Source organism: Girardinichthys multiradiatus, chromosome X (assembly GCF_021462225.1).
Source record: "Girardinichthys multiradiatus isolate DD_20200921_A chromosome X, DD_fGirMul_XY1, whole genome shotgun sequence".
Classification (NCBI taxonomy): Eukaryota; Metazoa; Chordata; class Actinopteri; order Cyprinodontiformes; family Goodeidae; genus Girardinichthys; species Girardinichthys multiradiatus.
Genome location: NC_061817.1, coordinates 38,061,952 through 38,083,379, shown reverse-complemented (window position 1 = coordinate 38,083,379; position 21,428 = coordinate 38,061,952). Strand labels below are relative to the sequence as shown.

Below are 21,428 nucleotides of genomic sequence, written 5' to 3'. Positions count from 1 at the left end.
TCTGCTACAGCCCATCTACTTCAGGGTTAGACGTGTGTTCAGAGATAATTCTGCCTACCTTACTTGTAATGAGTGGTAAATTGAGCTTCTGTTGCCTTTCTTTTACCTGGCACCAGTCTGCAAATCCTCCTCTGACCTCAGACATCAACAACGCATAACTGTTAACACAGCAAGTGCAGAACCTGTTCAGCACCCAGAAGGATCTGGTTTGGGTGTACTTGGTCCACATGCAGGTGATTGATGGGTAAGCAAATGACTGGATGTGGAAAGAGCACCAGATGGAGTAAGAGAGAAGTAGGCAGCTGTAGGCATCATTCTCAGGCTCCACCGCTCTGTTTTTTTTAGATCATACATTTTTTGCTCTCATGTGCTAACTCTAATTATGACCCATAACCTTAAATTATATATTGTTTATTCTCATATGCGCAGTTGTGAACTGGAAGAGAACCTGGATGGGTTTGTCCTTTGGACATGTGCTGTTTGGAACCAGAAGAGGTTAAGGGCAGTAGGACCTCGGAGTGGTGCTGTACAGTACTGGAATACCTTGCGGCGTAATGAATTGTTTACAGGCAGTTGCATCAGTTAAAACAGTTAGTGACGGTTAACAGACTCCTATATCTAACTGGTTACATTGTGTCTTTGTATGAGGCCACATGATAGCGTTATGCTGTTCCAACTGACTGCTGGATGCTCCTGCAACTGCCAGATAATAATAATAGCCTGGCTCCACTTGTCATGGTGCTACCATGTGCTGCTTCTGGGGCCTAATTTACACCCATCATTGCTCTGCATGAGAGCCAAATTACATCTGAATTCTGGCTTTTCCTTTGTGTTCAACAGTTCTGCACAGTAAGTGTCATTTGGAACAACGCTATTAACCTGTTATTACTCATGCAATGTGCTTCCGTCAAGAAATCCCCCTGAATCTTATTGTTTTTTTCATTTTATCAGCTACATAGGTAATAATCTAGAAAGAATAATTTGTTTTATGGAGATAAATAAGTGATAAAATGTGAAAAAAATTCAGAGCAATGAGTCACATATCCTTTCAAAAGGCCAGTGATCACATGGACTTCTTATTTTCCATCAGCCTTCATCAAACTACCAGTTTATTCTAAAATCTGCCACATGTTGGAATATCGATGGCTTTATTGCAACTCATCTTGTTATACATGCAATAACTTCTAGATTCATATCTCTTACATTGTGGACCATAAACATGAGGTTTATATTTAAATGTCTCCAAAGTAAGCAAGTCCAAATTTTGCATGATATTAAATTTGCTAACAGATAAGGTTTGTAATCAACAATGATGTGGAAGATGAAAGTGCTTCAGGAGAACGTTTATGAAAGGTTGACCAGTCCCGACCTGCCCTCCCTTCCAGCTCATCATGTACCTTATTCCCACAGCAGGCCTGTAAGATAAATATGATTGTGGATTTTCCTGGTTCTGTCCTCCATCCTGAGCCTTTCTTTTCCACAGCCCTTCCTGTTGGAATCAAATCTGCCACATGCGGCAGCGGATTAATCGAAGACTTCCTCTCCACCACTGTGCACAGTGGTAATTCATTTTAATTGTGAAACATTCCTCCTGGCTGCGTTTCCAGCACTCCAGATGCTTGTCGTCTTTTTGACAAATAGACCCCTGACGGTGTCTTCAAAGCCTTCAGTTCTAGGCCTGCTGTTGGAGCTTTTACAGGTCAGAAACGCAATGATGTCGGATTACATTCCAGAGAGTCCTCTTCACGGATTTAGGAAAGCGGGTTCATGTAAAAATGCTCCTCTGGTTGATGACCAGGGTGGTCTGACTCTCACGTCGCCTCTCCTTCTTCCTCTCCAGTCTCACCTTCCAGCAGACGGCACTGGAGGCTAACAGCACCAGTCCGGCGGAGAGCAGCACCAGCCCGAAGTAGGAGATGGTGGATCCGTGCGAGTTGAAGCTGTACGCCACCGCGGTGACCACAATACCAGCGATGAGGACCACCACACCAAATGGGACAGTGCAGCGGTAGCATGAGAGCTCTGTGCCCCCGGTGGCTGCGGTCAGCTGGACCTCATTAACCAGGGGGATGTTTACAGTCGTCATGGAGACTGCTGGTTGCTCGTCGGCTTTGGGCTTTTCTGAGGTCGCTGGCGTTTTCATTGCGTCTTTGTTAAGTTCTTCTGGCATTGCAGGATCAGGATCCAGCTGCTCTGTGTTTACCAACTACAGATGGCTCCTCGTTGTTGCCCTCTTTTCCAGGTTCAGGATCTCCTAATCTGAGGAGAAACAAACCAAGCAGTAAACAAACCAGTGAAAATGTTAAAAGGCCAATTTTAGTTGCACAATGCAAAAGAAACGAGACCAAGCAGATGTTTCTGGTTTGATTTCCACATCCTATTTCACAATTCACCAGCCCACTCTGACCACCACATGCTGCTTCAATAAACCAATGTAACCTCTTTGCACAATCCAGGCTTCCTCTTAACCCAGTCAGGGGAGAATGACGCAGTTCTGCTCAGCCCAGCATGAGCCGAGACATTCCCTGGAGAGCGCAAGATACGGGCCGCTCATTGAAGTGCAAGAAGCTTTGAAATCACAAGCAGTTTCACAACCGTCCCCTCCTTCTTCTGCCTGCATGTTTTCCTGATGCAAAGCTGTGATTCAGATGCTGAGGGACAAAGAAAAGGAGGCAAAACTTGCTTCATCCCAGCCAGATGCTGCAGGAGTTCATCTTGCTATTCCCAGAACAGAATCATTGCTTGTAAACAGGTTTGATTTTGTGTGGACTCTTGGTACTGGACCTCAGGATCAGTATCAATCTTTGGGTTAAATCTAAAGCTCTCATTGGATTTCACAACCTCTGGATGTGGGAGTTTAACATTCCAGCATGTGGGCTAATCTAAAGACAGGAAAGACAGAAAAAACAGCATGCAGGACTAGGATTTTATCGGCACAGAAAGTGAAAAATGTTCACAGTATTGCAGATACTGTATTGTAAGTATTTAGCAGTAAGTTGTTGACCAGGAAACTGGAGTGAGCAGAAAATCAGTAATGAGTAAATAACTCTGCAGGAGTCCAAACCTGGACTGTTTGTCCTCAGGTCTAAATTATCACATGATCATTTAATGATTATCTTTCTGTCTTTTAATATTTAGTAACAATTATCTTTTACTCTTTTGATATTTAATTTACCGTCCTAAAATCTGCTAAATGCTGCATTAAATTAATTTGAAAGAAGATAAAATGTAATACTTACCCTATTATAAATCTAAACATGCCTTTATGCTCCAAGGAAATACGAGAAAGAGATTAAAACCTGTTCATGTTGAAATTCTGCTTTTCTATCTTTGGAATGACTAAGTTAACAGCTGTCTTCATATTGTCCATGCCTTCATTAGATGTTACTCTAAATCTGGTTTTGTTCTCCTCACTGGGCCTGGACAGGTCGACAGTCCATCACTGGGTAACACATGAGCCGTACATTTGATTCAGGTGTGTAGAAGCAGAGACACATCTAAACCTTGCTTGACACTGACCCGTTGAGGATTGAAAATGCCCTTCCTTACTGTAAATGAACGGATCAGGAAGTGCTTTTATTTTGACATTTTCAGCCTGAAGTGTCCTGTAATGTAGTAGCTAGCTTAGCAGTGAGAGAATGTGTATTTTGTTTCCAAAATGATTTAAAGTAATTCAATTCAACGTTCAGTCAGAGAGACATTCATGTGGTCATTATTGTGAAGCTACAGCTAACATGATCAGATTGTTATGAACCATTAACATCCCATAATAGTCCACCAACATCACTGGCTGATAATCAAGCTCAGTAAAATAAGCTCAGTAAAACATGCAGCTGCAGTCTGGAGCTCAGATATCAACTTCCTTTCACTCTATACTATGACTCGGGTCTCTCGTGGTTAGACCACCACGAGTCCAAGACACACCTCAAGTCTTTAGGGCACAAGTCCATGGCCAGTCTGAAGTCTTTTATTTTGCTAATTAAACGTCACTGGAGATGGAGTCTTAAACTAGGGTGACCAGACGTCCCCGTTTTAGACAACATGTCCCTGGGTAAAGCTGTGCCCCAAAAAATGTCCCCGATTTTAGCGTTTTGTGAATGAGAATAAAAAATGTTTCGTAGACTGTTATTACGGTAGCTGGGGGTAGAAAGTGCAGGTGAACATGTTGCAACAACTGCTGTTATGGTAGCTGGTCGCCCCACTATTAACGTCACAGAGAGAGTAGAAGAAGTTCACTGCCTTGGACTTGGCTGATCCTTGGACTAGGCTGATTATTGGACTGGACTGATCCTGCCCGTGACGAAGGTTTGGTTCGCGGTAGAAAACGTTAATAGTGTTGTCAACATTCCCTGTGCCCAAGTAAAACAAAATAAGGCTTGGATGGGTTTTGTTCTACTAAAGGTGAGGACCCAAATGCAAATAAACCAAGCTTTGATGAACGAACAGAACAAGAAAAGGCAAGACGGGAGACAGGGAGTAGCAGCTGAGTAAGGGACAGAAGGAGAAATCACTTTTTAAGCGCTGCCTGAATTAGGAAAATGGAGTTACAGTGTCAACAAGGGTTCGTCCAAAGTAAGATGTTTTAGAGTTGATTAGTGACCTTTATATTTTCAGAGCTAGTTATTAGTTGTTTTGTTATATGTGAACACAGACTTTCAGGCTGAGGAGTGTTTGGACATTTGAAAGTTCCTCAAAGAAAATAAAGCAGTTAGTAACAGGGAAACTGAATGAGGCAAGAACTGCATGAACTGAAAATGATGAGGAGGGAGAGACAACCACATGGTTAAATATGCATTTCTTCTGTTGTATTAGCTATTAGCTCCAGATAAAAATAGTTGGGTTTCATTGCTAAATATAACAATTAACAATTATAACAATTTTGGCATTTCATCAGCTGAGGAAACTGGTCAAATTATTAAAGAAACGTTAATATTTATAAGATTATATTAGGATTATCCTATTTTCTCATCTCAAAATAACCAATTTCTAAAGGATATCTGAAATAAAAAACTAATTTTATTTTATTCGTTAAATTGTATTTTTTCAGTATGGGGATTGTGATTATATTATGTCTGTTTAAGAACAGTGAACGACTGCAGAGCAGAGGAAAATGGGAGGAGTTAGATAGAGAGGAGGGAAATAGGCTGATAGAAAAAACAGTAAAGCTAAGAGGAGGTAAAGAAAGTGTTAGAAAAAAGAAGGAAAGGAGAGAAGACGGATATTAATAGTAATATTACTTTATTCATTTTATTACTCTTATGAAATTCTAACAAGTGTGGATAGACACTTTCCTGCTATTAGGTTTGATTTTTTTGTTTAATTATGAATAAATATTTTTAAATAAATGACACCTTAACTGTACCAATGTTTTCATTATATCTTGATAACATTTAATTCTATTAATCTCCGAGCTGGAAATGCCCCCAGATTTGACTTCAGAAATCTGGTCACCTTAGCTTATTACGTTACCATCTCTGGTTGAGACTTGGTACGAACATCGGGATGGTGCTAAATAAAGGTCTGAACACCTAAACAGACTGAGCTTCTTTGGATGTCTGAAACATTTGAAGTTTAGCAGTCTGAACAAAATCCATTCCACGCAATGAAGAACCACCTGCTAACCTGACATGGCTCTCCTCAAGCTCTTGTTATGAACATTTTAACAGCTTTCTGTGGCATCATTATTAAAAATATTCTTGTTTCACATCAACATACGGTTTATTGTTAAACAAAGACTAAATGCTGTGGGCCTATTTCCCCACCAGAGCTTCCAGGTCTCTTTTTATACTGCACGGCATCATGAATTTTTTGAATCTTCAGGAGATTTTAAATAAAAATCTGGAGGCTTTTGACAGAAAACTGAAAATGGCTTAAAACTGGGTCTTTCAGCAGGTGGCGGGTCCAAACACACATGGGCCAAATCAACACAGAAACAGTTCAGGAGAAACTAAATCAACCTTCTTCTTGTAAATGAAAAAATTAAGTTCTGGACCAAAAATTTAAAAAACAACAGTTTTGAGACTTGTATTTGTTTCCTGGCGTTGCAATAAAGTCTTAGGGGTTTATTTTTGGTTGGGTCCAATTTGCAGATATGTTGTAAAACAAATACATATCTTTTGTGTTCGCCAAAAATTTCTAGAAATATTAAAATGCAACAAGACGCAGCGATTGAATAAATAAAATCCAAAGATGAAAAACGTTTTGGGGACTGTTGGGAATGATTTGCACAGTGGACACTGTTTCAGTTTGGATCTTACAGGAGCATTACTGTGAAGAATGCAAGTTATTCTCCACAATCTGTTCATGTAAAGCATTAAAACTGCAATAACTTAAAGCAACAACAAATAAAAAGCCTCTGAAACTGCAAACTGGGATGTTGTTTTTCTTGTTAGAGGAACCAACAGACTTCTTTGGTTTACATTCATTTAAGAGCAAGAAACAAACAGTTAGTCAAAGAAGCAAGAATAAACTGAACTATTTGTGTTTTCCTTGAAGGAAATTGTAGAGACTGTACGAGGAGAGCCTAAATAAAGTAAGAGTTAATTAAGAATAAATTGTAGTGTAATTTGTGAAGGACAATTTAAGCAAGATGAGTGAAATCAAAGAGAAAAGTCTCTGCAGAGTGAATTAATTTAATGGATCTGGGAACTAGAGAAAAATCAGGTTTTAAATCTTCCTCCCACACATGCGCACTAATTCACCTTCTAGTTCAATTCGCTTTATTTATACAGTCCCAAATAATGTAAGACACTTTACCAGATATCATATCCAGAAATATGAAAATAAATCAAAGCACACAGCCACGTTCAGCTGCATATATTACGATTAAATCCTAGAAAATGGAATAAAAGCTGCTGAAGGCGAAATTAACTCATCATTAGTTACGTTGCTGCTTTTATTTGAAGGATAATAAATTCTGTTGAAATTAGAACTTAGAAAGATTTGTTACCTCACAAGTTATACCCACACCAAGGGTCCAAAGCTGTCTGTAACTGAAACAAGGCGGTTCCTAAAGAATTCTGCCCGGTTCGGTTCGGTCTGCAGTCCGACTCTCTGTAAGTCCTGAGTAATAATGCTTGTTGGCCGAACTGCCATCCTCACTGAGGAGGACGTCAAGCGTCTGTGTCTGCCAGCAATCACGGAAAGGGACGCTTCCTGCTCAGTTTTTCAAAATAAAATACAAAAAATGCAATTATCAAATAATTCTGTTCTAAAAGTAAAAGTCAAATCCGACATTAAATCTGGCAAAACGTTTCCTGTTTTGGGTCAGTTATTTTTATTAGTTTCCTCAAATAAAGAGCATTGCCAACATTATAACTATTTTGCCTTTAAGGCAATAGGGAAAACCCAAGTGATGATGTCATGGCTTTGTAAGCTTCTAATAGGTTAGTTGAGAATATTTTAGTAAGATCAAGACAAACTTGTTGATTTAAGAAGACTTCAAACCTTCTGCTACCTTGTGTGACATCATGGAAAAATCAAAAGCAATCAGCCAAAATATCAGGAGGAGAGTTATGGACCTCCACAAGTCTGATTCATTCTTAGGTTTCCATTTTCACATGACTGACGGTTCCACATTTATGTGTTCCAGCAGTTATACGTAAGCATAAACAGCATGGAGATGTCCAACCATCATACTGTTCAGGAAAGGACAAAAGAACAAAAGCTGCAGACCTTGTGAAGATGCTGCTGGTCAGAGAATGCCATGAAAGACTGAAAGGCCACTCAGAGAGGAAGAAGCCGCTACTCCAATAGCAACATAGAAAGCCAGATTGCAAAGGTTTAATTTTTGAACACATCTTTCTGAGCTCCAGCTCAAAAATCTTGAATATCAATACTCAGAAGTAAAATATAAAGAAAGAATTTCAAAATCAAGTGATTCAATTCAAATCAGTTGATTTATATAGCATTAATTCACAACATATATTGTGTCAAATAAAGCAATACGCAGCATAGATGTTATATTCATGCTATATGGAAGTAAGGGAGGATCTATGTGGTAATATTTTAGTTTTTGTGAATCTTTTTACAGCATTTCTTCCTTCCACTCAACTTTTCATTAAATGCTCGCAAACAGCACACAGTGATCCTTTAGCAAAGAGTTTAACCTTCTTGTAGAGCAGGTTAGTGGCCGTCTGCTGGTCAACAGTCAAGTCAGCAGACTTTTCCATGATGTGTAGGCTGTAAGATGACTTTAACAGTGGTAAGGTCTGACATTCAAATTTCCTGAAAATCTTAACCTTGGGGCTTTATGGGGCACATTATGGTGAATGCAAGCTTGGCACCTGAACAGAAAACAGCCTGAACTTGGCACTGAGGCATATATGTGTCGAGCTTTTATTTTGGTGTTTTTAGGCGGAAGCTGCGTTGTTGTTTCCGGGCTGACAGCTCAGCTGGCGGCCGCTGTCCGAGGAGCTGAGCCGTCATGTCACTGCAGTTCAGTGATGAGGAGTTCCAGCGCGCCTGGAAGGAGCTGGACGAGCCGCAGCTGGATGGAGGCTGGGAGCTCTTCACCGAGACGATGGAAGTCCAGATCCACCGGCTTTACGATAAGGTAGGAAAACCTGCGGCAGTCTGCTTGTGGAGGGACTGGGTCCTCTGCAGAACATCTGCAGCAGAACCTGCAGCAGATGTTCTCCCATCCCTGCCCTTCTAAAACATCATCATGTTTTCATGAATGCTTTTATTACCAAATAACGCGTCAGATGTGAGGTCCTAGCGGCCAGAGGTGGAAAACTCCGGAAACAGCGTCCTGATTTCACTCCTTCAGAAACCAGTTCAGCAGAGTTCCTGCCCAGCCTAGAAAAGTCAGGATTTCTTTTTTTTTTTTTTACATTTTCCACGACTGGTTAAATAGGAAATGGAAAAAACACTGGGTATGGAAAAGTGTTTGAGTTTAATACTTATTTATTCATCTTAAAGATAAATAATTGATCTAAAATGTGATTTATTTTTAAATAACACCTTTAATCCTTCATTTACAGCATCACAACTTGAGTTTATTAAACTCATTGATCGTTTTGTTTCTTTAAATTACTGAGAGCCCAAATGATCGAAACACACTTGCTCCAAAGTCAAGTAAGGGTCGTTTTTTTGGTTTTTGACCTCTTAGATCAGGTTTTTAAACTGAATCTAGTTTAGATGCAAACAGAGCAGTGAAACTGCTATAAATATTCACAAACAGAATAATAATAATAAGAACAGTGCTGTTTACAACAATTAAAACAAGGAAACACCAAAGGAAGCAGTAAAACAGTAGGCATAAGAATAAGATGCTCAAGTTAAGGTGAACAAGTGGGTCTTCAGCTTAGCTTTAAAAACCTCCACAGAACATGGCTGCCTTTTAACTTGAAGGAGACTGTTCCACAAAAATGGGTCACGGAAGGAGAGAAAGTGCTCCCCAACAGGTTTTCTTCTAGCAGCAGGACCAGTTGAAAGGCCAGAAGCCTGAGATCAGAGAGCACGGGGCTGCTCGTACAAATGCAACAGGCACCAAACCATTTAGATCCTTGTAGGTAAGCAGGAAGACTTTAAAATCTGCTGGGACCTGACAATGTAACCAATGACGAGATAACAATACTGGAGTAAGGTGCTCATATTTGCCAGTTTGGGTTAAATTGCAAGCAGCCACTCTCTAACCCAGTGGCAGACCTCTAAAAGCAGGGTTGAGATCTAGTAGTAGTAAAGCAGAAATAAGATCATTGTCTGCGTTTACCAACAGATCATTAACCACTTTGACTAATGCTGTTTCAGTGGAGTGGTTAGATCTAAAAGCAGACTTGAAAAAGATCAAACTGATTATTTGGTTACAAATAGTCAGGAAACTGCTTGGAAACAACTTCTTCAAAGACCTTAGACAGAAACGATGGTTGTGAAATGGGTCCATAGTTTGCAACTGAGTAGACATCTAGTCCAGGCTTCTTCAGGATTGGTTTTACCACAGCTGATTTAAAGCAAGCAGGGAAGACTCAACTAATCAATGAGGTATTTAATAAAAACATATGGTCCTAATACTGACCACAGTTCCTTTATGGCCCAGGCTGGCAGAGGGTCCTAGAGACAGGTTGTACATCGAGCTGCATAAAAACTGCAGGTAATCCAGACAGGGAGAAAACCTGGAAGTCAAAGAACCCTTGACCAGCAGCAGCGGGTGAAGCAGCTGAGTAATCTGACGAACTACCGACAGAAATCTGGTTTCTCGGTGTTACGGCCCCATGTCTGAAAAATGTAAGAAAGTCATTGGCTGTCAAATTTAAACTGCGTGGTTGGTTTACCCTTATGGAAAAGTTTAAATTTAGGTTGCTTTAGCTGAAGACATCACCAGGCGTTAGAAATACTTCTCATCTAGAACATCTCCAGCAACGCTTGGCTTCTCTACAGATTCACCTCAGGTTCAGGAGTTCCACATTAAGCCAGGGTGTGGGGTTCTTTTTTAGGCTGACCTGTGTTGCATTTTTCCCTTCCAGAAACCAGAGGAAATAAAGTATCAAATACAATTACTGAATGATCTAAAATAGGTAAAGCACAGTTTTCAGTCACCAGCTCATCGAGGCCCGAAACAAGGTCCAGGGTGTGGCCCAAACTTGTTGGCCCAGACACAAGTTGTGAGATTTAAGGAATCAGTTATATTCAAGAAGTCTTTAACCAGGGGTTTAGCCTCACAACAGAAGTGAATATTAAAGTCCCACACTATGAGAATCCTTTCATAATGAGCAATAAAACTTGTCAAAAAGTCTGAAAACTCCGAAATGAACAGATCATTGTAATTGGGTGGGCGATAAATCCCTATAATTAAGACCACATCGCTTTATTTTCTGCAGAATTATTTCAGTAAACATTTGCTTTAGTAATTCAGTTGAGAAAGTGAAACTCCTAAATAGTCATTGGACAAAGTGATCCATGTCGAGCGTTTTGTTTACAGTTAATGAAAACCCAAAATTCAGTTTGTCAGAAAATTAGAATATCACATCAGATCAATATGCATGAAGAGCATGTGCACTGATTTCTAACAGATTTTCCTTTCACTCAACTTTCCATTATTAAAGCTGGATGCAGCACTCTGTGAACAGCCAGCTTCTTCGGCAATGAGCTTTGATGGCTTCCCATCCCAGCGTCAGTGACTGTCTGCTGGACAACTGTCATGTCAGCAGCCTTCGCTATGATTGAAGAGGAAACAACCCAACATTTCTTATTTTTTTTGTTGTAATATTAAGTGTTTTCAACAAGCTGATTTGTGGGTTTTTATTACCTGTAAGCAGGATTTTATTTCCCTTGCTTTTACTTAACCTTACAGAACCTTTGAGGGGTAGTTAGGCAGCTTTACTCCAGCTCCAACTATTCAGATAGGTTTACCATCAATTAGTTTTTAAAATGCACTATGCTATTAATAAGAGGACAATAATGTCAGCTCCAGGTAACCTAAAGAGTTTCAGTTTCAGACATTAAATCTTTGGCAAAAAAGGAAATAAAAAAATAAAATAAAACTGTTGTACAGATCCTGTATTTTCCAGGCAAGCTATAAATAAAATAAAATAAAATTATTCTAATTAATGTTTTTTCAGTGCTGTAAAATATAATAAAAAATAAAATCTGTTTATCTGAACCTGATGAAGTAAATCCAAGAACTTCTCCCCTGCCGGAGAGAGAAAAAGGAGCGATGCAGCCCAGTTCTGATCACAGCTGAGTGGTTTGGGTTTAGTTGTTCACAGTGTGGGTGTGGCATTTGGCCTGCAGTTGGAAGACAGAACTTTCATGTACTGTTTGCAGGAAACTGGACTTTATGAGTACAAAGTCTTTGGTGCTCTTGGAGGCTGCACCCCAGAGCTTTGTGCAGATGTCTACATGGACTTGATGTATCGGAAACATTGGGATGGATATGTAAAAGGTAAACAAAAAAACCCGGTGAGGTGAAGTTCACTCCTGTTCTCTCTCAGAAGCATCTTCATTGTCTCAGAAATCATCATCTTACTACTGGTTACAGCCATTTTCATGTGTGTCTGTTCTTTCTAACATTCTTGTCTTGGCACATCTGCAGAAACAAGCAGGTAACATGCTGTAGCTGTAGCGACAGGTTCTATCAGGAGAGGAAGGAATGGTCCAGTTTTGACCTGCAGACCAGCGATGAGGCTGTAAATGGTTTGATTTGTTAAGGTGGGCAGCAGAGGGCGTAACAGAAGCCGCAGCAGCGTTATCTGTCAGTAACTGGAGCGTCCGACAGTCTGAAGACACCAGAACCTCATAGATGCATTACCAATGCTGGATCCAAAGGACATGTCAGGGCCCACCACACACACACACACATACATACACACACGTGTCATCAAATGTGTAGTTTCCGACTGTGCTGCAGTGGCAACAGAGGTTTTATTGTATCGTCTATTTGACTTTTAAAGTCTAGTAAATTTGTGGAAATGATTCATTTAGTTCTGTTTGAGGTGCCATCTGTCTTGTTGCCTTAAATGACATCAAAAGGTTAAAGGTATTTTTAAAAAGATTTCTCATAAAATGTATTCTCTATTATATTTAGAAACTGTGTTTTTAACTGAGCCTCCATGACTAACAGCTCAGCTGCAGACCTTTCGGATTCACTTTGGAGTCGGTTTGCTTAGCGAAGCAGGACCATGACTGGAATAGTTAAACGTTTGGTTTCCACAGATCAGAATTGAAATAATTCACTTTAATAACTTCATGTTTAACAATTTTGGACTCTTGTGCCAAAGTATGCTGCTGTTCTAAAAGTTCGCATATCTACAGAGAAATGGGTAAAAAGATTAAAACTACTGGAAGTGAGACAAACAAGACTGAGGAGGACAGTGAAGAAGACAATGAGGAGGATGGTGAGGAGGACAAAATAGGTGTTAACATATTGGGTTCCTCATCAGCATGCCAGGAAAAAGCATTTTCTGTCCTACCATCACAAACGTAAACTTGTAGAGTTTCCGAAGTCCTACAGGAGCTTGTCTGGAATAGTGTGTTCAGGTCAGATTATAATAAGATTAAGTACATTAAATGGGTTTGGCACAAAACAAAAATAAAACACGTCATGAGCTCTTTAAAATACTCAGACAATTCAGAACACTGGGTCGTTATTAAGAATCGTCCAAAACAGTGAACAGTGACAACAGAAACAAAATGAACCTTCTCGCCAAAAAAAGTGACATGTTAAATGGACTGAACTTATATAGCGCTTTTCCAGTCATACAGACCGCTCAAAGCGCTTTGCACTAGAGCCACATTCAACCAATTGCACTCACACATTCATACACCGATACGCAGATCGGTAGGCAACTTGAGGTTAAGTGCCTTGCCCAGGGGCACAACAACACATGGCAGGAGGAAGCTGGAATCGAACCCACAACCTTCTGATTGCAAGACTCTTCCTACTGAGCCACAGTCACCTGTTTTTATGTACCTAACCATAACATGGTTAGGTACATAAAAACAAAATAGTTTAGAAAATGAAGTAGAAAAAACCCAAAATGGAACAATGTAGAAATGAAAGGAGGTGGCCGGACAAAGAACTGAAGGCACCTGAGAAGACAAAGACTAAAATCACCGCAGAAGCAGAGAAAACCGTATAAATAGTAATAAAATAATGAAAAAACTCAGTCTGTCCTTCCATCTATCAACTTTCACCTATCCAGGTCATAAGGGTAACAGGGCCAGGAGGGAAACCCGGACATTCCTCTTCCCAGTCATGTTGTCCAGCTCATTCTGGGGAATCACAAAGCCCTCCAGCGAGTTCTGGTTCTGACTCTGGGTGTCCTCTCAGTGTGACATATCTGGAAGACCTCCAAAAGGAGGCACGTAGGAGGCATCCTGACTAGATGCCAGAACCACCTTAACTTGGCTGCTGCTGTGGGAGTCGGGTTGCAGGCGAGGGAAGGGACCCGGCGCTCCAATTCCCCCGCGTCTCAATCTGGCTGTAGGGGCAAAGAGTTTCAAGATACACAAACTTAATTATCAACACGGGAAGGTGAGCATTCAGGAGTGAAAACAGCAATAACTGGAGCAAGAAAACCAAGACTAGTTAAGTAATGAAGCAAGCTGCACATAATGGCTGCAGCTTTAGCGTTGCAATCTACTGTGTCTTCTTCATGAAATCACAACAGCTTCACCATTTTATGCAGATAAAATGCTGAGAAGTTGATCAAACAAAATCTCTTCTTTCTTTGGCTGCCAGGATAGATGTGCTCCCCTCAGATTATCAGAGCTTCACACACCTTTTAAATAATCTTGGAGCAGTTTAGTAGATTTCTACTGTTTAGATGCTGTTTTATTAAACTTTTGTCATTTTTGTTCATTCAGAGCTCTATGAGAAGGACTTTGGTGGACAAACAGCGATCTACTGGGAAGTGAAGTACCCGTTTCCTCTGTCAAACAGAGATGTATCCTTTAGTTCTCAAAACCAAACACATGACCTCCTTTGTTGTTTTATAATTAGGTTCATTTTATGGAATCTAATTCAGTGGACCATATTCCCCAACTACTTAAACCTCAGTATGTGTACATAAGGGAGCGGAGAGACCTGGACGTAGATGGCCGAAAGATCTGGGTGATCCTGGCCAGAAGCTCAGCGGAGACGGCATGTGCAGAGAAGAAAGGTGTGCTGAGGGTGAAGGACTACAAGCAGAGCGTCGCCATGGAGAGCGATGGAGCCAGTGGCACTAAAGGTGACTAACTGGCTGAATAATACAGAACAAAGTAATGGACAGTCTGATACTGTTGAGCAAAAACTGACATTTTGTGATGACAACTTTAGATTTCTTTTGTCTTTTTTCACCACTTTTCCCTAAATACTCTGATAATTATCACTCACCTGTCAAAATCCTTAACACCATTATTTGATGTTTTAATAGATCAAATCTAAGCAAACTAAAATTATTTCTGGGATTCCTGAAGGTTCTGTTTTGGGGTCAATTCTATTCAGTGTCTCATCTTAGATGATGGAGTCTCACAGAGAACATCGCCTTGTATCTACTTTATATTTATGTCAGATGTATGAACCAATTAGTGGATGGCTAGAAGACAAGTCATTGTTTTTGGCCCCCAGGAAATTAGAGATCAGCACTCATTTTACATTAAATCTAATACTAAATCTGTTTTGGATGTTTTGTGTAATTCTTCAGATTTCTTTCTTTTACTGTATTCCTTGGTGATGCCACGGTGAATTTGTTATGTTTTGCTTCAACTTTGAATTAATTTTTATTCTCTAAGCTCGTGTTGAATATTTAGGTTATCCATTTAATAATTTCCCATTCTGGATTTTTTTGTTGAGCCAGTTAGTAATTGAAGCCCTTGTGAGAGAACCAATCTTGTGCTTTGTTTCAGTGTTCTTGAACTACTTTGACAACCCTGGGGGAATGATTCCTACCTGGCTGGTGAACTGGGCAGCGAAGGTGGGTGCGGTCATGTTTTATATGGTGTGATCAAAGTCGTCTGACAGGAATGTTCACCAGCTGTGGAGTTGTAAAATAACCATGCAGAAAGAAACGATGAAATCCTGAGGGAAACATGCTCTCATGCCTGTACAGGTGTCTTGTTGGCCATGGTCTTATATGGGAATGTTTCCTCATGAGGGATTGCAGGAGAAATGGGAAGAGCTCAACATGCTGAGCAAAACAGAGAAGACATGAAATAGGAAAAGAATAATCTGATAAAGGCACTTATTTTTGTGAGTCACACTTTATGCACAAAGCATTTCCACCTATAGACTATACTATTGAACACACTTGAAAAAACAAGGTTTTTTTCAAGTCAGTTTAAACAACCGTTACCTTATTTTTGTGTAACTTATTATTCTTCTGTAAGACATTTAAGTCATAGAAGACATTCTTCTCAGGTCTCTCATTTTTGTCTGAAACTCGCTTCTGTCTTCTTCTGTGTGAGTAAGTGTGACTTGTCTCTGTGCAGTTTCTTTAAAATAGAAGATACCAAGAAGGCTGTCTTATTTCAGACACAGATGGTTAAATAATTAAATGCATTAATCTGAACCATGACACTGCAGTCAGCCAGAAAATAAAGCCAAATGTTTGGTTTCCTTTTACTTATTTAGAGCTGGAAATAACCCTTAAACCAACCATCTTTGTTACCAAGGAGGGTGTAATATAACAGGTTATGTTCAACAAGGCACACTTGGTCTCTGAGCTTTTACTTTGTGCCCTTGTGGTTGTTTGTCAGTCAAAAATGTTGAAATGTTGAAGATGTGTCTCTTGCATGGAGTCACCATTTACTTGCCAGGTGGCACTTGTTAGTCTCTGGGGATGTCTACTTAGTGTCTGGTTGTATTAAACGTCTAGTGCCCTTTCTCACTGTGCTGTTGGACATCACCAGGCATTGCAAAGCACAAGAACTTTGACCCCTTTGGCTTGCCATATTTCCACCTGACTTTTTGCTGCAGCTGCAAAGGTGCCTAAACATTTTAAGACTGTTGTTTTAAAACAAGACTTCAAGCTACTGTATGCCAGCCAGGCTTGCATTGCTTTGGTGTGAAGTGCTTAAGATAGTGCCAAGGCACTTAACAGAGAGGGCAAAATATACATGCATTTCTTCTTCTGGAGGATAGCAGAATTTACATTTGACTAACATGTTCTTCGTCTGGTTGTATGCACCAGACTGTACTGTTTGTCCCATGATGGCTCAGTTTAAACACATTCACCATTAAAATGTTTTACTGCTTAAACCTACAGGGGTTGGACAATGAAACTGAAACAGCTGGTTTTAGACCACAATAATTTATTAGTATGGTGTAGGGCCCCCTTTTGCAGCCAATACAGCGTCGATTCGTCTTGGGAATGACATATACAAGTCCTGCACAGTGGTCAGAGGGATTTTAAGCCATTCTTCTTGCAGGATAGTGGCCAGGTCACTACGTGATACTGGTGGAGGAAAACGTTTCCTGACTCGCTCCTCCAAAACAGCCCAAAGTGGCTCAATAATATTTAGATCTGGTGACTGTGCAGGCCATGGGAGATGTTCAACTTCACTTTCATGTTCATCAAACCAATCTTTCACCAGTCTTGCTGTGTGTATTGGCTTCTTTGGGGCTTCTCCACACCGTAACTCTCCCGGATGTGGGGAAAACAGTAAAGGTGGACTCATCAGAGAACAATACATGTTTCACATTGTCCACAGCCCAAGATTTGCGCTCCTTGCCCCATTGAAACCGACATTTGGCATTAGCAAGAGTGACCAAAGGTTTGGCTATAGCAGTCCAGCCGTGTATATTGACCCTGTGGAGCTCCCGACGGACAGTTCTGGTGGAAACAGGAGAGTTGAGGTGCACATTTAATTCTGCCGTGATTTGGACAGCTGTGGTTTTATGTTTTTTGGATACAATCCGGGTTAGCACCCGAACATCCCTTTCAGACAGCTTCCTCTTGCGTCCACAGTTAATCCTGTTGGATGTGGTTTGTCCTTCTTGGTGGTATGTTGACATTACCATGGATACCGTGGCTCTTGATACATCACAAAGACTTGTTGTCTTGGTCACAGATGCGCCAGCAAGACGTGCACCAACAGTTTGTCCTCTTTTGAACTCTGGTATGTCATCCACAATGTTGTGTGCATTTCAATATTTTGAGTAAAACGGTGCTCTTACCCTGCTAATTGAACCTTCACACTCTGCTCTTACTGGTGCAATGTGCAATCAATGAAGACTGGCTACCAGGCTGGTCCAATTTAGCCATGAAACCTCCCACACTAAAATGACAGGTGTTTCGATTTCATTGTCCAACCCCTGTATATGAAGGTGACTGAATGTTGGAAAACTAAAAGAACATAAAGACCAATCATTTACAAGGCATAGAAACCACCATTCGACTGTGTCCCTCGTGATGCCCTGTGGGGGGTGCTCCAGGAGTATGGAATCGGTGGCCCTTTATTAGGGTCCATCCGGTCCCTGTACGAGCGGAGCAGGAGTTTGGTCCGCATTGCCGGCACTAAGTCGGACCTGCTCCCGGTGCATGTTGGACTCCGGCAGGGCTGCCCTTTGTCGCCGGTCCTGTTCATAACTTTTATGGACAGGATTTCTAGACGCAGACAAGGGCCGGAGGGGGTCTGGTCTGGGGACCAGTGGATTTCATCTCTTCTTTTTGCAGATGACCTGGTGCTGCTGGCCCCCTCTAGCCAAGACCTACAGCATGCGCTGTGGCGGTTCGCAGCCGAGTGTGAAGCGGCTGGGATGAGGATCAGCTTCTCCAAGTCCGAGGCCATGGTACTCGACCGGAAAAGGGTGGCTTGTCCTCTTCAGGTTGGAGGGGAGTTCCTGCCTTAAGTGGAGGAGTTTAAGTATCTCGGGGTCTTGTTCACGAGTGAGGGAAGAATGGAGCGGGAGATCCACAGACGGATCGGTGCGGCTGCCACAGTAATGGGGCGCTGTGCCGGTCCGTTGTGGTGAAGAGAGAGCTGAGCCGAAAAGCAAAGCCCTCAATTTACCGGTCGGTCTACGTTCCTACCCTCACCTATGGCCATGAACTTTGGGTCATGACCGAAAGAACGAGATCCCGGATACAAGCGGCTGAAATGAGCTTCCTCCGTAGGGTGGCCATCCGGGAGGAGCTCGGAGTAGAGCCGCTGCTCCTCCACATCGAGAGGGGCCAGTTGAGGTGGCTCGGGCATCTATATCGGATGCCTCCTGGACGCCTTCCTCGGGAGGTGTTCCAGGCACGTCCCACCGGGAGGAGGCCCAGGGGACGGCCCAGGACACGCTGGAGGGACTATGTCTCTCGGCTGGCCTGGGAACGCCTTGGGCTCCCCCCGGAGGAACTGGAGGAGGTGTCTGGAGAGAGAGACATCTGGGCGTCTCTACTGAGTCTGCTGCCCCCGCGACCCGGTCCCGGATAAGCGGAAGACGACGAGTACGAGTACGAGAAACCACCAGTTTAATATCTATTTAATCGGTTAAAATGGGCCAAGAAAGGTTTATGTTAAAGTGGAACTAACCCCATATCAACTTTCTTTGCAGATAAACTATATATATAAATTGGGCCTTAATGGTGCTATTGTTTTGTTATTGTGCAATGTTTTGAATATATTTTTATGCAAACTTATCCAAACTTTAATTCTGCAGTATTTGTCCTAAAATCGTCTTAGTGCTGCCCTCTTTGGGTTGAACGGTGGCTACTGCAGTTGAATTTTCCTATTGGTCCAGACACTACAGCTTGGTCCATGTCTACATCAAAGCCCAGGCATTCAGGTATTAAACCATCTCACTCAGACCCACGCCCCCGAACCGAGTCAGAACTTGGACCTGCGAGCATTGATCATAGTGTTTTATGCTTTATACCTTCGATCATATCCACTACTTTAGATAATATAAATCTACATGTATATGTAAGCTTTCTGAAAGTTTGTTACTGCTTTGAACGTTAGCCCATGTTAGCACTGATGCTGCTGACATCATTCAGAAACTGGACCCATTCTGTTCTCCACTGCCTCACCAGCGCCGGCTTCAGGCATCGCTGAGTCAGTGCCCTGAGCCAGCTGCTCCAACTGGTAAGGCTCGGGCCCGCTGGGCTCTATAAAGCTTCCCTCAACCTCAGATGATGAGGGGGGTTAAAAATCCTCTACCTCAAAGATCTATCTGTAGTGAAACTACCAGTGTCGCTCAGTCACTCTCCATGTTTCTATATGTCAAATTAAGCTAGCTGCCACTTTCCCTTGTCCTCCTGACCACACCCCCACTTAACTTCCTCTGCTCAACCCCACATTTGGCCCCGCCTCAGTGTCTCTTGGCACCGCCCACTATGGTCAGCGGGTGGAGTTATGCTTTTACTTCGGGTTTAGTTACTCTTTAAAAAGTATCAAATGAAGATTTGTTGTTTTGTGAAATTAAACTTGTTTATAAGAAAACCAGATGTGTTGTTGTTTTTCTCCTTAGTTAATTTGAATTAAAATTGTACATTTCCAGCATTTTTCTAGTTTAGCCTGGTTTCTCTCTCTGTCACGCAGAATAAATTCAAGCTTCTTTGGTTGTTTAGATGTTTTTTGGGGGAAATCTTCTCTAATAAGAAAACCTTTTCAATCTCACATCCCTAATCTAGTTTTCTCTAGTATACATGACCCTGAGTTATTGGGCCTCTGGGCGCTCTCTGTCCCTCCCTTTGCTTTATGATTCTCCTTCGTTTTTGTTTACTGATGTGTTGCAGACTGACGTCAATGGTTCCCTTTTTGCTGCCCCTCCTAGGTGGGTCTTATTGGCTTATCTCCCTGACTAATGTATGTGTTTTTTGTTTGTTTTCCCTTCCAGAGCGGGGTCCCAGGCTTCATTAAGGATTTGCAGATGGCTTGTAGCAATTACAAAACATACTGCGAGAGGAAATGAGTGCAGCTGAAGAGCTTTGATGAGTTTTCTTGCAGCTCTGTTTTCTCTTTGGGACGGGGGGGTTCTAGGGTTGTGTTCGGGGGGAATGTGGCATGTTGTTTTTTGCAGCTCTTCCTGTTTACTCGGGCATGATGTGCTGGACTGGCCGCCCTCATTGAAGGGCTGATGTCAATCAATTATGTTCTGATGTGCTGAGTTACCCATGTCAATAATCATGCACTCCGCTCTCTTTGGCATTTGGGAACATTTGGGGATATTTTCTTTTAATCGACTGTTTTGAAGATTTGAAAATGTTAATCATTCTGTTTGGCTGTATTTGCTTAAACAATCTGCCTCTCTTTGGACATGATTTCATGACTTTGTCTTGGTTTGTAATTGTTTACAGTTCGTGTTGAATCAGACTGATGCAATATATTTTAAGCTTGAGCCCATTGGGATCTTTTACTATTACGATTCACTGGTATTGTGATAATGAATGAAGTGTAGTTGTGTTAATAAAAATGCATGTAATGTAAATTCACTGGTGCTTCTTGTTTATTCTTTCCACCGGATTTTCTGAAAAATATATGACCTCTATCATAAAGGTCTGGAGCTTACTGGTAAATTAGCTATTTACAGAGCATCTATGGCTTTACATGTTAAGGAGGAAACCTACTTCTATGTGCATTGGTTTTTCTTCTCATCATTTGCAGGAACAATTAAAGACATCATCAGGAAAGATGTGCCTTTAAAGGGGAAACTTAAGTTCTGTGACCTTTCTGGTTCTGGAAATTAAAATAAATTTTTTCTTCTGATTCCAACAAAACCATCAACTGCTTGTGCCTTTTCTCTAATGAAACCAAATGACTTTTTACTGTGGTTTCTGTGCAAATGATCCAATTCATCTAAGCTAAAAATGCTTCATTAAATCATTAATGAGCCGTGTTGGTGCAAATGTTGTATATATACACGAATCTATTTCTACTTAGATTTATGTGAAACCACCAAAATAAGCTCTAAAGACTGATATCTGACCTGGAGACAGAACCTGGATCATGAGGTTATTCTCCATGATGCACAGAACATCCATGGCTGTGCAGCAGCAGAGGAAGCGAGGTGATCAACT

The 21,428-nt window shown here is 41.3% G+C and overlaps 2 protein-coding genes across 4 annotated transcripts; one reads left to right on the top strand and one right to left on the bottom strand.

Annotated features, from left to right (window-relative positions):
• Nucleotides 1-1,131: 1,131 nt before the first annotated feature.
• LOC124862435 (transmembrane protein 100-like) lies at nt 1,132-7,105 on the bottom strand. Of its 2 annotated transcripts, none has more exons than XM_047356333.1 (2): nt 6,950-7,105; nt 1,132-2,259 (listed from the first exon to the last, which is right to left on the bottom strand). In XM_047356333.1, the coding sequence occupies exon 2, from the start codon at nt 2,168-2,170 to the stop codon at nt 1,766-1,768; it is 405 nt and encodes a 134-aa protein (XP_047212289.1). In that variant the 5' UTR covers nt 2,171-2,259; nt 6,950-7,105; the 3' UTR covers nt 1,132-1,765. The 2 variants fall into 2 exon arrangements, with proteins under 2 accessions (XP_047212289.1, XP_047212290.1); XM_047356334.1 differs by having other exon boundaries at nt 1,132-2,254; nt 6,950-7,099.
• Nucleotides 7,106-8,363: 1,258 nt separating this feature from the next.
• Nucleotides 8,364-20,843, top strand: LOC124863461 (phosphatidylcholine transfer protein-like). Of its 2 annotated transcripts, XM_047357836.1 has the most exons (6): nt 8,364-8,554; nt 11,767-11,884; nt 14,308-14,387; nt 14,501-14,672; nt 15,331-15,398; nt 20,249-20,843. In XM_047357836.1, exons 1-6 carry the CDS (start codon nt 8,426-8,428, stop codon nt 20,321-20,323), a joined length of 642 nt encoding a protein of 213 aa, XP_047213792.1. In that variant the 5' UTR covers nt 8,364-8,425; the 3' UTR covers nt 20,324-20,843. The 2 variants fall into 2 exon arrangements, with proteins under 2 accessions (XP_047213792.1, XP_047213793.1); XM_047357837.1 differs by lacking the exon at nt 15,331-15,398.
• The last annotated feature ends 585 nt before the right edge of the window (nt 20,844-21,428 follow it).

Bases quoted from the DNA above. Each gene is read 5' to 3' on its own strand.
- LOC124862435 (XM_047356333.1), bottom strand. From the start codon at position 2,170: ATGCCAGAAGAACTTAACAAAGACGCAATGAAAACGCCAGCGACCTCA.
- LOC124863461 (XM_047357836.1), top strand. From the start codon at position 8,426: ATGTCACTGCAGTTCAGTGATGAGGAGTTCCAGCGCGCCTGGAAGGAG. The intron at 8,555-11,766 runs GTAGGAAAACCT...TACTGTTTGCAG, and splicing joins TCCACCGGCTTTACGATAAG to GAAACTGGACTTTATGAGTA. The intron at 14,673-15,330 runs GTGACTAACTGG...GCTTTGTTTCAG, and splicing joins TGGAGCCAGTGGCACTAAAG to TGTTCTTGAACTACTTTGAC.